This window comes from Chroicocephalus ridibundus, chromosome 3 (genome assembly GCF_963924245.1).
Source record: "Chroicocephalus ridibundus chromosome 3, bChrRid1.1, whole genome shotgun sequence".
In the NCBI taxonomy this organism is placed as follows: Eukaryota; Metazoa; Chordata; class Aves; order Charadriiformes; family Laridae; genus Chroicocephalus; species Chroicocephalus ridibundus.
Window position 1 is genome coordinate 55,144,291 of NC_086286.1, and position 15,562 is coordinate 55,159,852.

General features: G+C 44.9%; 1 protein-coding gene across 5 annotated transcripts; it reads right to left on the minus strand.

Moving 5' to 3' along the window:
* Positions 1-1,013: 1,013 nt before the first annotated feature.
* PNLDC1 (PARN like ribonuclease domain containing exonuclease 1) lies at positions 1,014-15,376 on the minus strand. Of its 5 annotated transcripts, XM_063329215.1 has the most exons (20): positions 15,242-15,376; positions 14,760-14,817; positions 14,563-14,636; positions 13,583-13,616; positions 13,336-13,459; positions 12,531-12,619; positions 12,138-12,238; positions 10,650-10,729; positions 9,471-9,608; positions 8,934-9,003; positions 8,593-8,678; positions 8,317-8,372; positions 7,188-7,252; positions 6,260-6,313; positions 6,018-6,060; positions 5,347-5,446; positions 4,717-4,892; positions 4,447-4,545; positions 3,777-3,870; positions 1,014-2,600 (listed from the first exon to the last, which is right to left on the minus strand). In XM_063329215.1, the coding sequence occupies exons 1-19, from the start codon at positions 15,315-15,317 to the stop codon at positions 3,798-3,800; spliced, it is 1,596 nt and encodes a 531-aa protein (XP_063185285.1). In that variant the 5' UTR covers positions 15,318-15,376; the 3' UTR covers positions 1,014-2,600; positions 3,777-3,797. The 5 variants fall into 5 exon arrangements, 4 of the variants coding, with proteins under 4 accessions (XP_063185285.1, XP_063185284.1, XP_063185286.1 ...); XM_063329214.1 differs by having other exon boundaries at positions 1,014-3,870; XM_063329216.1 differs by lacking the exon at positions 15,242-15,376 and adding an exon at positions 15,104-15,215 and having other exon boundaries at positions 1,014-3,870.
* Between the last annotated feature and the right edge of the window lie 186 nt (positions 15,377-15,562).

Consider the following 15,562-nt stretch of genomic DNA (forward strand, 5'->3'; position numbering starts at 1 on the left):
TGACTACTCACGCGTTTGTTAGGCTGCCAGTGCGAAAGGCACCTTTGAATCCCCCCACACCGAGGGTCTGGGTCTCTCGTTCCCCTGCCTGAGCTGCAGGGCAGGCGTTGGAACGTCAGGCAGGAGTGCTTCTGCACACAGCGCCTATACTTAAAAGCAAGTAATCCAGGCCCAGGTCCTCCTCAGGGCTGGGACTGCCTGTGCTCTTTCCCCGAAGGTGAGCCTGAAGGTGCTCGCACAGTACTTCAAGTACTGGTTTTGTTAAAACCATTTAAAACCACAAATCTGAACACCGCAGTCAGTTTCTGCAGCAAAAGTAGATGAGCTGGGGGAGACACTGGTCATTAACTCTCCCTCGTCCCCCATTACTCTTCTCCGCTTTTCATGGCCTCCTGCCTTGCAACAAACTCGTAGCCACTCAGGGACCTTCAGAAGAAAATCTTTCTTTCCATCACCTCTGCCTGCACACGTTCTCCTTCCAGCCCCCGTCCTTGCTGAGCCCCTCCTTTCTGCCTGCCCCAGCCCGTGCCCAGCAGCTGCCCTCAGCCATCTCCACCCCGCAAGCTCCACATGTCTCTGGGGGCACAGGTAGGGCACAGAGGTGGCCACCCTCCATCCCGGTTCCACGCGATTCATTCAGCAAGATATCTGCAACCTCACCATTCCAAGATGCACCAAGGTTTTCGGCTATGATATAGTTTGAATGAATGCATAATATGAAGAATTGTTAATTCACACCATTAGAAAACATAGGAGTATGTAAAATTTTCTTCTATATAAAAAGACTACTTTGACTTTTAAGAGAGGTAAATCCTGCTCTCCTCCAATGCTAGCGTGTATCTGAAGTATCACCACTGAAGCCCCAAGTAGTAAGAACACTGTTGTAAAGAATATTTAGAGAGAGTTTCGCATTTATAGATCCATAGACTTTTTTACATAACTGAAGTGTGTTGGAGGGTTTTTTTCCAAAATTAATGATAAAATTTCTCAACAAGTCAGTATTTCATTTACTCTGAGACAACGCTGAGCTCCTCCACTGCAAGGCTTCCACTCTGTGTTCAGCAACAGGAGGTGCCCTGAGAGGCTTCCCACGAGGGTAGAGACGAGAGTAGAGATCTTATCTCAAAAAACACATATTTAATCTCGAGAGTGTAAAAAAAAAAAAAAAAGTCAACGTATCAAAAATCAAGTTTTTCTTGGAAACAGATATATTCTGATCTGCAGTGCTCCATTTACAGGGTTATATATTTTTAACGCACACCTTCAGAACTTAAATTCTAACGTCTTGTTCCTTTGAGGGCTGGAATTATCCTTTCAAGCCTTACAGCTGAAGTACAAGTTTCTCATAGCGCTGAGAAGCAGGTGTGCTGTAACTGCTCCCAAGGACTTCGCTGTGGTTTTATCACCGTCTTCAGGAGACAGGCTTGATTTTCTGAGCTGCCAGCCCGCCCAGCCACTCGGCAACTTTGACACGCACCTCTTCAGCGCCAGAGTTACGAGGCAGGTTCCGTCGCCTTGAATTGGCCTCGCAAGAATCAAAAGGTGTGCCCCCCACTCCTTGCAAGAAGACACACAGGACGGGCATAACTTGAACTTCCCACTTCAATGAATAACAATTCCCGAGTCTGGAGCAAAAGCAACGGCTGAGGTCGGAACGGCCAGACCACCATGCTCAGGGAGATTTTGTCTTGATCCACTGCCGCTCAGAAAAACTTGTACCTCTGTTCCCACAGCTAAAAGTTGCTGCTCCGATTTGTTAGACTGGCCCCCAGCTAACCCATTTCATGGGAACTGACTGCTAGTACATCTGATTGATGGTTTTAAAAGGCTCTGAGCAGCAAGTGACCCTAGGTTATTACAGGCAGGCAACTTGCTTCTGTAAAATTATCCCTTAAGAGGGAGATCAGAATATACAGAGACTGCTCTGATTTCTTCTTCATGTATTTACTCTGCGTGTAAATGTAACTGATTTATAGTAGGAATATCTAGTAGATCTACAGCAACTGCTATTTATAATCCCTAATGCAGGAAAGCCAAGTCTCTTTGATTTGCTACACCATGTTGCTACACGAGGTATGCCTGTCCCTTGGAAAGGGAGAAGGCACAGTCAGACCCGTGGGCTATTCCTCAAAAAGGGTCGAAAGGATCTCTGCCTTCTTCCATGGGGAAGTGTGTTTCTCTAGAGGGTGAGCCAAGACAGAAGATCGTACTGCAGGGAAGTAATTAGTTATTTGTCTATTTGCCATGTGGAGAAGAAAACGGGAGGAAGGGAGCAAAATTTAAAGGCAGAACAGACAATTTCTTTGTTCCTTCAAAGTGCATGCTCCCTTAAAAACCGCTGTGCTTCTCAAAGGTAACAGCATCTATATCTTCATGATCCCCGGACTGTAAAGATTAGATGCAAGTGAGGCTGCATCTCCCCACATTTAAGTAGCTAGCTGAATACAGGTTCCAGAGAACAAGGGTATTACGTTTTCCAGATCATAAGCCAAGAGTGTTTTTATGGGAAAATGCATGCTGCTGCACATAACACCCAGTGAAAGTTTTCCCAACACACAGAGCCTGTGCTCTCCTTGACACAGTGGGTGTCTCTCCTGATGCTAAAAGACACAAAAAAAAAATATTACAGAATAAACAGGAAGATACTTACGCTGCAACAAAGAAACCCCATCACTGAAGAGATTACCAGAAAAAAAAAAATTAAAAGGTAATCAGTCATTTACTTGCTTCACGAGGAGCTAGCTTACAAAGTAAGAGCTGTAAACCACAGGCTGTGCAGAACTCGAGAACCACATCTGAAGATACGCTGCCTTTTTCTCCTAAAGATCAGCAAACCATGAGCAGCAGAGAGCACGTGATCTTCAGGCACGCTGCAATGCCCTGCTGCTAATTTAAGGGCCTCTGCAGCAACTCCCGTTTTAGAGCCAATTAAAGGCAGATTCTGCATATTAGATGACCATGTTCCCCACCCAATTAGGTCTCACCGATGAAATCCAGGGACCATTATTTGGAAATCATGGATCAGCAGGTTGTTTTTTAAGAAGAGAAGGAAATTCAACAGAAAAGTTTCTGAAGACCTGAGTCCGTGGACTGACAAATACTCCAACTGTATCAGAGAAACTGACCAACATCCCATGATATTTTTGGATAAAGGACCACGCACATGCTGTGCACTGCGGGCAACTAGAAATGCGTGCCAACTCACCTGACCTGTCTGTATTCTACAAACTGGAAGCTGGTAAATTCCACTTACCCGTGTCTATCCTCAAGCTCCACTGCCACTGAAACTACCACTGCACGACATTGGCAGCACTGCAAATTATTTACTATTCCCCAGAATCCTCCACGAGCCCCAAGAGCGGTTTCTCCATCAACTCTGCCCATTTTCATCTGGTAAACAGTGACATTTCCCCTGCTTTACAACTGAAGCTAAAAATAGCCCCTTTCATTTCATAACTTCACAAACTGCATCAGAAACGTGTTTTATGCAGCAGCACAAGCACTGGGAACAACCTGGGGTTACGAACAGCTGTGAAGAACTAACAGAGGATCAAAGTAAATTAGGCATCCCTCCCCTCTTCAGCAGGGGTGCATGCTTTGAATGGATGACAAAATACCACAAACTGGAAACCAATGCATCCTCTTTAAAAACACATTTCCAAAAAAGCAGTTAAAAACATTATTCATAGCTTTTTTTCCCCCCTCATAGTTTATTGAATGAAATGAAACAAAACAAAACATAGACAAACACAAAAAGTAAGATCCACATTCCTCACTCTCTTCTGTAAGGCAGTCCTTTACAACGAACAGCAAGGAGCTCCTCCGAGCACAAAGGCCAGGAGAGACCACAGTGCCACAATACCAGAGACTCTAAAGGGCAAGAATAATAAAATGCTGTTAGGCTACTTATATTTAAGGCTTAATTTTGCTGTTAAGAACTGAGATTCTTTTCCAAACTGTGTCAGGCCAGAAATTCACCCTTCACAAGCTTCTCTGTCACAGCCTCACGAGAGGGGTGCACTTTGAATCTGGAATTCTCTCCTGCTACCTTTCTTTTCTAAGCTTTTGACTATGCCGTAGAATAAACACGTCCGTCTCACACCTGGGAGACACTGCCTCTCTCTCCTCAAGCTTATTAGAGCTAGCACTACAGGTCATGAAGATAACCCTCCATCTGTTATGATAGCACATACATGATTTTGTGCTATCCATGGGGTAACATTACCCAGTTAATCAAGATTGAACTGTCGTTGTCCAGGGCTGAAAGTTCACAAGTAGCCACCCAGCAGTTGGCAAGGGAACCTGCTCCTGCGCCCCTTGTTCTCTTGAGGAGCTGGCAGAAGACCATTGCAAAAGAGCAGCAGTCTGCTGCTGTGACAGGGCCAGGCACCCTGAGAGGAATTAATGCCTTTCCCCCTCCCCATTCCCGCTTTTTCCCTAACTCACTGCAGCAGGCAGTTCACTCGTGGAGAGTGCCTCCAGTGGCGATAGACGGAAACCCGCAGATGAGGGTGATGCTTATAATCTCGCAGGACCAGCCTGACGCTGTAACGAAAGCGGATGTCATCAGCTGTGGCGTGTGGGCTGCTTACAGCATCCCACAGCTCGGGACAGGAATCTCTTTGTCTAAGAGCTGTCACAGCAAAGGGAGGGTGGGATGGAGACTCGGATCAAGGAGGATCAAGTGATAAAAATTAAGACTTTCCAGTCACTTACTGCTTAAATTTGTTGGAGAGCATAATGAACTGGTTCTTTGAAAGCCGTCTGACATCAAAGAGACAAAGCGGTTTAAACTCTTCGTAAATCTGCCTTTCATTCAGCCCTGGCCAGCCTCGGACATGGACAACCAAGGCAGGGGGATATTCGCATGGAGTGTCTTTCCCAGAAAAATTCTGGAAAATGTACAACACCGAGACATATCTGAGTTCGAAAATACTACAGAAGCACTACTAATATAATCAGAAAATATGCAAAATGTGACACATAAATAAGACAGGTTGTACAACACAGCCGTTGGTGTAAAATTATTTTTCTTCTGTCCCAAGACTCTTCTAAACATGAGTCATAAAAACAAACTGTCACGACTACCATGGAGAAACCATCAGAGAAACAGCAATGTAAACTGACTAATGCCATCTTACGGGATAACAATATGAATACATTTCACAAAGCAGAAATTCAACTCATTTGCCATTTTGAAAGGTCAGTTGTGTCATTTGTGTGACGACAACTTCTGCTAAGGTGCGCCCCACCACTGGTGGATTTTTCTCCTCTAATGAAGCCATTAACTGGGCTACTGACCTACACACCCCACAAACTGGTCACAGACCTGCAATTCATACGCACAATGCTTGAAACACCACCTCGGATGAAATTCACTTTGTTCAGATACTCGGCTAACACGGTGAGATACTGAGAGAAAGAAGGATCGGCCTCCACTGCATCACTACAGCAGAAAACAAAACGGAACAAAGTTTTGTTTCTCCAGAGCTGCACTGCTGCACAGCGTCTCTGGAGGACAGAGCCCCTGAAGAAGCTCTTTAACTAGTGACAAAATAGGTATTTCAGATCTTGGTATCTTCTACAGAAGTGAAAAAGCTGCAAGCAAAAGGAAAGGATTTGAACAGTTGCCTCTTAGAACTTAACTGAAGGCACTGAATCATACAGATTTCAAAAATGGAAACTAATGGAAAATTCTTTGACCCATACCCAAGTGAACTGAACTTGAGAGGGCTTGTTCAAGGAGAAAGGAGTCATAATGCCATTTCCCAACCTCTGAGCCATCGCATGGCTCTTGATTTCATTTTTTAAATGTCAGCTTTGACATAAAGCTACTACTTTCAGATTTATAAAATAAAAATCTAATTAGAAGCATGCCATTTCCAGTAACACTTTCTCTTATCCAAAAGGAAGGCCAGCCTGCAAAACAAAAAGTCAGCCAGAGTGAACTGACGACTGTTTTCCATAGGACTCATCCATGTAACGCAATTTTCAGTAAACATTTAAACATCACTCACTCTGTGGATCTGCACAGTAGCAAATGAGCTGACTTCAGAAGAACTAGAAGGAAGAATAATGAGGTGGCATTAGAACAAAGCTAAAGAAACATAACTAAACAAATGGAAAGCAAAAACTCACTAAAGTGCAGCTAAGTTACTAAGAGCAACAGACTGTATATAAACAAATATTTCATAGTATCAGGAAAGGAATTGCCAAGTCCCAACAGAAACTCTGAAGAAGTGTTTAAGAAGCATTTTACCTGAACCACAGAGAAATGCATCATAGCCTGCCTCGTGAGGAGATTTCTTCTCGGCTGTAAGTGTCCGACAAAATCAAAAAAGGAGTAAACACCTTTAGCACGCTGTGGAAACTGCGCCACTGGATAATCCTAACATTCGTAAGATCCACTGTTCTGCTTTGGAGTTTTTCCCCCCACCCTCAGCTCGGTTTCCTTCCTCACCCTGAAACCTTTACACCCCATAGGAAGTCTATGCTTCTACCATGCATTTTAAAATGATACTAACAAAAAGGCAGCAGTCACATGAATGGCTGAAAAGCTTAGCGACATGCACATGAAAAAAATTTAATTTTCACGAAGATCTAAACAAAATTGTGTTGTATACGTTATTGATGGTATGGGAACCATTTCAAAACACAGGAGACCCCGCGCTACAGGACACCACGCTGCCAGGAGAAGCCAGAGAACGTCTGCCTTGCAGCCAGTATCACACCATGGACTGAACACAGCCTCCTGCGCACACAGCACCACTGACCCTGCATGAGCCACCGAGTTCCTGCTACTTTCTGGGACCCTCCCTGCCATTAGGTCCCACTATTTTCCATTCTAGGATCACTGTTTCCCACCTCCCTTTGCCCCTTTCAAGGGCTACCGACCCTTCACAGCCCCAAGTCAGGCTCAGTTCAGCCCAACTTAATGAAAACGCCATTTGTGCTAGCAGCACGATGCAAACCTGCCCTGCATTACCCTCGGCAGCTACCAGGGACATGCAGAACACATGATGCTTTGGGAGCCCAGGCTTTGGGTCTGGACAAAAACATATATCGGCAGCTTGGTGCAAATTCAGCAGACCCACTGGCATTCACTCACGCTTTCCCTGTGGACATCCACAGAGTAAAACAAAACCCTTTTTAGCTTTCTGGCTTTGAAGACTTGCTTAAGAACATACCATATCTTGAGCAGTCACTTGCAAGAGCTATCACTGGGCACGTTGAATCTTTGGGATTTAGGTTGCTGCGGAAGACAAGTGGATATGTAAGATTTTTGTCTTTCCTCATTACGCTAGAGACAAGTTCTCTAGTGACCTGTGGCTTCAGTTCAAAAAAAGCTACTGAAGACTTTAAAATGAACTCTAGTGGTATTCTATGAAAAGGCTAAGACACTTAGCTGAATAGTATCTACCAGTTTTCTTCCTGAAAACTAACCCTAAATACTTCCTCAGTCTCCTCCCCCAATCAAACCTACTAAGCAGCAAGTCTGCTCCAACTGCATTCAAAAAATTTGAACAGAACTAAAAATCAATGAAAAACTCCAAGGAAAGACATTGACTAGATGATTCTATTTGAACATGCAACTCTGGAAGACAGATTAATAAAGATACCCATGGAATGACTGAAATAAAAGAACAAATATAAAAAGTCGTGAGAATCTGCAGTCTGAAATTGCTAAAACAAACAAAAAAAACCAGAATCCCAGTACTGGTTTTATAAGCACTAATTTTGCATCTCCTTCTTGGGAGCAGGAGTGAGAGGAAAGAGGTGAAATTTTCTTTTTTGTAGCAAAATTTACATGAAAACAATTTATCCGCAAAAGAAGTGTAAAAAAGAGAACTCTTCTACAACATCATGGCTGAGCTGATGAGATGAGATATCTACTCATGGGCTCCATTTGAACATTGTATTTGGCTACTGCTTTAGGCTCAGTGCAGCTCTTTTTGGGAGCTGGCATTTGAAATTTGAGTGCATTTTCTCAAAGAACTGAAACTCACCCATTTTGTAACATGGCACACGCAACATACAACTCGGAAGTTGTATGTAAGGCTGTCTGCTAGCCAAACTTCTGACAAGGAAGTAATAGTGGTACAATATGAGAAGTGACTTAGAACAAGTAATTTACTGCACAATTACTTTATAAGAAAGATGAGCAAATCATATGCTCTTACATTTAGAAAGACAAGAAACCAGCTGAAAAACATTTGGGAGGAGGGAAAACATATGAACCTATGAAATGACTGACTTTGAAGTATCTCTCCCAAGAAAACAAAGGGATTGGTGAAGGCTTTATAGCCCATCACTTACCTGCACAAAACCTCATACACCTCCAAAAGATTAACTACTCGAGGAAGTGGACATTTCTATAAAAGAAAAACATGTTAGAAAACCAATCAAGACAGACCTCATGACCTCATTTACTGGTACTGCTGATTCATTAACTGAGATAAAAAAACAGAATGTCTCAGGGCAACACTGAGAACCGGTCACAGGTCTGTAATCACAGGGCACTAAGGAAAGATATCCTCCCTTCCAAGTGAAAGACAAGCTTTAACTCCAAACAAAAAGGCCTGTGCATCTCACCTTCCAGATGGATTTTGTTACAGTCTTGGTGTCTATGAGGACAGGAAACAGGTTGTGAATGTTCCTTTTAAACTCCTCATAGCTTTCTGAAAGCAAAACACATGTGGAGAAAGACATCATAAAACCAAGGAAAAGCCAAGGGTATTTCAAATGAATAAGAGAGAGCTGAAGTCAGAGGAATGAAGCGCTGCTGCAGCAGTTAGAGCTCAGAAGAGGCAACTAGCACTGATGCTTGCTAAGCACTGTGGGTGGCTGGGGTGGCCGATGACCACTGTGCTTACTGTCCCATGCCCATTGCAAAGACAGCAGCCTGGGGACAGAAGCTATGTATACAGCATTACCTGGAAGGGGCTTGTAGAACTTGTCGTGAAGATGCATAAGGTCCATAAGCATGTTGTGTCCCACCAGGGGCTATGGGAAGAATATAAACATAACAGCACATTTTTGGAGCATGTTTTTGAAGGGTGCTCAGACATGATCAATTTTAGGCACGCTCAACAGCTATAATCCTTTCCTCCAGTGGACAATGTCCACACACGCTCATCCAAAAGTCACTCAGGCTGCAAAGCTCACAGGAGGACTACTGCTTTCAGGAAGTCAGACTTTTGGACTCTCTAAAGAGGATGTTTTTTCAGCAGCATTTCAGTTTGAGTGGACCTAAGGAGCTAGCTGGATTCTCAGTTCAGCTGAACACTGGTAAAATCTTCCAGCAATCAGATTTATAGGCTCACTCAGAAGGGGAGGGACAGCCTTTGCAGTTCTACTGACAACACTGAAAGAGTTGAGTAATTTAATACAAATGACTACTTTATCTTTTATCATCCAGTGTAGCAAACTAAAAAGAGATGAAAATTGACAGTAGGGATGAGGTGTTTTACCTTCTTGGCTTTAACAAGTGTCTGGAAGAGGTTGGTGAAACCCCGGGCAGACAGGAGAATGAGCTCCTTCCGGCAGTAGTCATAAGGAGAGTTCTCCAGAAGCTGACGATGCTGTGGACTCACTTTCCTCACCATTACCTGAAAAGAACAGTCATTGGGTACCTCAGCCTCCCATGCTAGTTGTATGTACTTTGCTTACTGGGGCTCAGTAATGCTGAGGACAAGTTCAGCTACTAGGCTACAAAGGATGGAGAAATAATGCATTGTCTGGGGCCTCAGGACTGTCTCACTTCTCTTCCCTGTGGAGATCAGTGCTCCAGTAACAAAACAGACCTGCTCTAAGGTTGTCTTATTAATGCTTCTCTTGTTAAAAGGATAGTTCATACCACAGGTTTTTTCTGAGCACAAATTAATATAATTCAATTTAATTTGACAATGATACAGTAAGTTCATGGCACCAGAAAACAGAAACAAAGAGCAATCACACAAACTGAGTCCCCAAAGGCTATATTTCAGGCTGGGTAAATCTGTCACTCTGATGACACTGATTCTCAGACCAGAATAGGACTAATAAAAAAAATAAAATAAAAAAAAAAAACAAAAAAAACACCACGAAAAAACTTCTGTAACGTACTTTTAAGAAACTGACTGGTATCATACTCATGCTTTCAGAAGTCCACAGACATAGGTCTAATTCAGAAAATATTGCACCAAACGTAAAATAGCAATAGCAAAGAGCGAACCAGCAAAACAGCAAGCCATATAACAGACAGAGTAAAAGTCTTCAAAGCAGCTACATGGCAGAAGTCAGCAAAGGAAAACCATAAAAAAAGGCTAAAAACCTGTACATTCTTGTAGAGGTATTGAAGGAGAGATCTAATAAAGTATGGAGACACAGAAAAGGTCCCTCTAGAAGTGGCCCAAAGACAAGCATTTCCAGCCCAAGGTATTCTGTGGCTACAGGACAAACAGAAACCAAAGTTACTCAGTTTTCTGGATCCCTTTTCTTAGGATTCCAGAATCAACACTTCCCAGAACATTCCTTCTTCATTGTCTTCTCCTCCTCCTGGGCCCTATCATTAAAGGTACAAGCAACATTTCACAGTCCCTGCACGAATGCCAGTCCTATCTGCCTAAAAAACAAACCCTCTTTTCAAAATGTCCACAGTTCCATCTCACCTTCTTGTCTCCCAGAGGCTGTGTCCAAACATTTTGGAGGGCCTTTCTCAGAACCAGTTGAACTTCAAACATCTGATAGCCTGAGAGGGGAAAAAAAAAAAAAAAAAAAAAAAAAAAAGTAAAAACTTCAGAGGTGCACATACGCCAACTGAGAGAAACACATTTTTCTAGACAGAAAGACTGACAAGGTATTTCTCCCCCAGTGTACAGAAAGTACTCCTGAATGTATGGTCTCAGTGTATTACCATACATGATAACAGGAAAAAGAAACCAAATAAACCCAAACAAAAAAAAAAAAAAAAAAAAAAAAAAAACAACAAAGGTCACAGTGAGAATTTCAGACAAATAAGCTTTTGTGAGGAGACAGAGGAAAGGAAAAGACTACCTGAAAAGAAGAGGGAGAAAGGCTACTACTCTGAAAGAGACTGACTGTGGCTTTGGAATGTTTCAGAGCAACACACCCAGGAGCCAAGCACAGATGAGAGGTACCAATGCTTTTGTACCCACAGCTGATAAGGAGCTAACACAGTCCTCTTCCGAACACCATGCAAAAAGACACCTTAATCAGTCTTATTGCTTACTTAAACAAATGTCTTTCTCGTCACAAGTGCTCACCATTGCCAGATGCCATTAAATTATCAGTATCATATCTTCTACAGCTGACACAGCACGCTCCCCACCCCCCGTATTTCACACTCTGCAAAAAAGCATCACCAGACAAAGCCTTAAATACTTTCTGTCCTTCCTAACCATTTCTGTATTTTATTCCCCGAACTAAAGGATTAAGATTTGGTTTCTCCGAACAAACATACAGACTATTCTCTGCTACAATTCCCTGTCCCTCAACTCCTCCAAAACAGCACAGAAATTCCTCTGCTCTGCTCTAGTGCTCTCAAAAGCTAACGCAAGTGGTAAGTGGCCTGTTTATCCCCACTGGCATGTATAAATGTCTCCATGGGGCTCCCTGTTGCTCCTCAAGAGAAGGAACAAGCTCTGAAAGGAGACCCGCCTTTCCCTTCTCCTTGTTGCTCCGCATGAGAAGGAACAAGCCCTGAAAGGAGACCTGCCTTTCCCTTCTCCAAGAGGAAGAAAACAAAAACCAGATCACCCAGGACTTAAAACAAGTCAGAAGTTGTCCTGATCCAGAGCAACTACAAATTCTTCAGCTGCTGCTCTGAAACGGCACAAAATGGAAATCAGTAACCACAAAGCATGCTCCAAGCACACAGACATCCACTTCCACTACAGAAAGATCCACCATCCCAACGGAGCAGAAAAGCAGAGCCCAGAGACAAATGACTGACAGGAACTGAGGCGTAGACAGGGGCAAAGAGTTGTAAAGGCAGGATGAGCGCAGAGGCTTTCACTCTGAATGGAGCAGTTTAGCAGAACTGGCAGCAGAGGACAGTATCAGCCCCACAGGTTCAGGAGAAGGGATGGACCCTTTCAGAGCCCACAGACGCCTAAGGGAGGCATCCTGTTTCATACCATTCAGGTCCTGCAGAATCATAGTCTCCTCTTCCTCTGCTGCTACTATCCAACAGGTCACTTCATCAATAGCCTTCTTCAGCACATCCCTGTCCAGGGCACTAAAGCAGCATCAGGGGAAAGGGGCAGAGTGTGAGAAAAAGCTCTTTCCAGATGGAACCTCATGCCTTGCTGTGAGAATGCAAAAGCACCACTTCATGACATTCGCCCAGCTCTCCAGATTGAAGAAAGACAGAGGTCACAGGATGCAGACAGACCACAGCATGCTGGAACAGCTGGTGGCGAGGCATTCAGACCAACAGACTTTAGTATTTCTAGAAAATGTGATCTGAGTGACCAGATCGCTGTCAATACAGTCAGTACTGAGGATCCACCTCTCTGAATAACGCTCACCTGCTAACTTTTGAGCTACCCGCTAAGAGATGCTGGCTAAGGATCTTCTCCTGTACCTCATTCATGTACGGGATTCCATCTTTGAGGAACTGAGGGCGGAAAAAAATGCCAGGCTGGTTACTCTCCCCTGGACTTTCTTGCAGCAAATTAGAGAATAGCAGGTTAGCCAGGTCTAAAACCGGCATATACTTGGAAAATGATGGTGTTCCTCATTCTCAGAATATCCTATTCAAAAATACAAATGGTAGGTAATCCAAGATGCATTCTTACATAAAGGAAGACATGCGTATGTACTGAGGAAAGACAATGATTTCTGTCAACTGTAATGAGGTTTTTTTGCTCTGCTTTTACCCTTCTTTTAACAAGATACTTCAAGTGTCAAGATATCATGATGCTTCCTGTCCAAAACTGCTAAACAGTGCTGTTATGTGAGGACAGTCTGAATTTTATGGGAAATATGGCAGTGCGTAAGATGCAGGTAAACTGAGACTTCCCTCCCTCCGTGGCTAGTAAAGACTCCCATTGAAGTCTGTTTAGTAACTCCTCAGCTCACCAGAGATAAGTTTTCTCTTTTTGAGGTGGCGAAATCTGTCTTAGGCTGACGAAGATGTGATTATTGCCTCTACGGCAGTTCAGAAAAAACAGCACACTCTCTCCCTATTGACAATGAACCACATGATGCATTCATACTTTAGCAAGGTGCTGTTTACCCCAGAAATGCAGCATTTAGGAATATTAATCCTAATCCCTGCTGCAATCGCACCGACTTCCTCTGTTGTAGATCACTGGCAGGGAGGTTACATACCTTACTATAGTCAAAGCCATAATGAGACAGGAACTGAATGCTAGATGCAGAGAGGGTGAATTCAACATCCGTAAGTCCCAACGTTGAGGGAAAGAGAAAAAAGTTGTACGAATGCACCACATACCTACAATGAAAAGAAAAACCTCTCTAGAAGATAATTACAAGAAATAACTCCTCCCAAGAAAATTCTATATAAAATCTCAACTGCACAGTCTTCATTGGAACAGAAAGCTGCTTTTCCACTTACTTGTTTGAATTTTCGTTTGAAAATACTGCCAGCCCTGCAAGAGAGAAAGAAATGCCCACTGAAATGGCAACATTTAGCTGGATGTCCACAGACACTGTGAAAATTACAGGAGGAGTGTGGGGATCCCCTGAAGGAGTATGTGTTTTCCATTCACCTGTGCCACAGGGCAAATCTTAACAGCAACAGTAGGCCATTCCCCAGCTCCCTGAGAGCTGAATAAAGACAAGCTTTTAAAGCTAAGTGGGAAAAGGAGTCAAGTGTGATTAAACAGCAAATAGATTGAGCAACGGGTGAAAAGAGCTGAGTTGGTGACAAAAATCTCCAACCATGCACAGACAGGTCTGTGAGTCCAACCACACCGCAAGAGCATTTGGAAGGAGCGAGACACCACATAGGACTGAAATGTGGTTTTTTACTACTTAGGTTCTGGTTTTTTTTCTATTAATCCCTAAAAGGCACATTAATACCTTACATAGCCTAAGCCTTTCAACAATATTTTAAACCGTTTTGGAGGTGGTTTCTTGACCTCTAGCTTGTTCTTAATTATCAACCACCACGGGCCCTTTCTTGTGTTAAGTTTTTTATTATTTTAGGAATATCTGAAATACTAGGCTTCATTTTCCTCTGGTAGTCCCCTTACACACTATATAAAATGACACAGCCTTGCATAGGAGCTGCTGTCACCTACTTCTCGCTTGCATCCTCTTGTTTTAAAAGCCCTGTATTTGTGCCTGCGATCTTTAAATATGAACAACTTTTAGACCAGTAAAAAGCACATGGCCCACATGACTTTACATTATTTTAAAAGTTAATGGTATTAAACTTGAGGAGGGGGGTAAACAGCCTACCACAGCAAAGAAATGTCTGTAAGGAGTGAGTTAAGCCCAGAGATACCTGCAGGGCCTGACAGCTGGCCAAAAGCTGGTTACCACCAAGACAGACCTCGGAGGATGACCTTCTGTGTTCTGACCAGCACTCACCGAGCTGCGTAACAGTGAAGCGCTGGACGCTCTGCCTGGCCTTCAGGTACCGCTCCGCTGGGGAATCGAACAGGCTACGGAGAAAACCGGGATTGAGGGAAAGGGGGGTGGGAAACAAGGAGGTTGGCAACGCGCAGGTGGTTCTCACAGAGCTCCAGCAGCAGCTCTCCCTCACACCTCACCTCCAGCAGCTTTACCTGGGCTGGTTATTTTGTGGGGAAATGGAATGTAAGCCAGTAAACTCCATATCGAGGGCTACCGAAGGAGAAAGAACACAAAATTAAGCCAGAAATACGAAGCGGGCGTTTCACCAGCATCAGGAGGAGGATGCCTGGAACGCCTCTCCTCGCCATAACCCGTCAAACCCACTGGGCCCGCCTCACCCTGTGGCGTACGTCCGTCTGTCCCTGTCCCCCGTCCCTCGCCTCCCGAGCCCCCAGCCCACTGAGCCCAGGCCAGGGCCGCAGAGAGGGCCCGGCTCTGCCCTCCCGCCGCTGCGGCCTGCTGTAAAACCCCGCGTCTTCCCTGCTCTGTCACGCACCGGCGCCATTATCAGCCCCAACACCCCTCAGCGCTCGCCGCGACACGGCCTCGCCCCTCGCCGGGCAAGGCCCCGCCGCCCCGCTTCAGCGGGCAGGGCCCGGGGGCCGTTCCCCTTTCCTCCCCAGCGGCGGCTCACCCAGGAAGGCGGCGCGGCGGACGCGGCCCCGCAGGCGCGGCAGGCGCCGCTCGAAGCCCGCCGCCCCCACCTCCATGGCGGCCGGCACCGCGCTGCCCCCGGCCCGCCGCGCCTGCGCTGCTCCGGCCGGACCTCTTCCCCGGCTTTAAACACCGAGACGGAGGGGCGGGGAAGGTTTGGAGGAGGCAGCGCGGCTGCCTGCGGGGGCTCTGGCGAGCTGGCGGCAGCGGGCTGCAAGCCGGTGGCGGGCACAGGCCCAGGGAACCGAGCTTCGCGCTGCTGGCGGCTGGCGCGAGTGCACCTTCCCTCCTGGGTTTAAGA

Excerpts from the sequence above, each read along its gene's own strand:
- PNLDC1 (XM_063329215.1), bottom strand. The coding sequence starts at position 15,317 with ATGGAGGTGGGGGCGGCGGGCTTCGAGCGGCGCCTGCCGCGCCTGCGG. Across the intron at positions 13,617-14,562 it reads CTTCACTGTTACGCAGCTCG|GGCTGGCAGTATTTTCAAAC; the intron begins GTGAGTGCTGGT and ends TCTCTCTTGCAG. Across the intron at positions 12,620-13,335 it reads ATGGCTTTGACTATAGTAAG|TTCCTCAAAGATGGAATCCC; the intron begins GTATGTAACCTC and ends TTCCGCCCTCAG.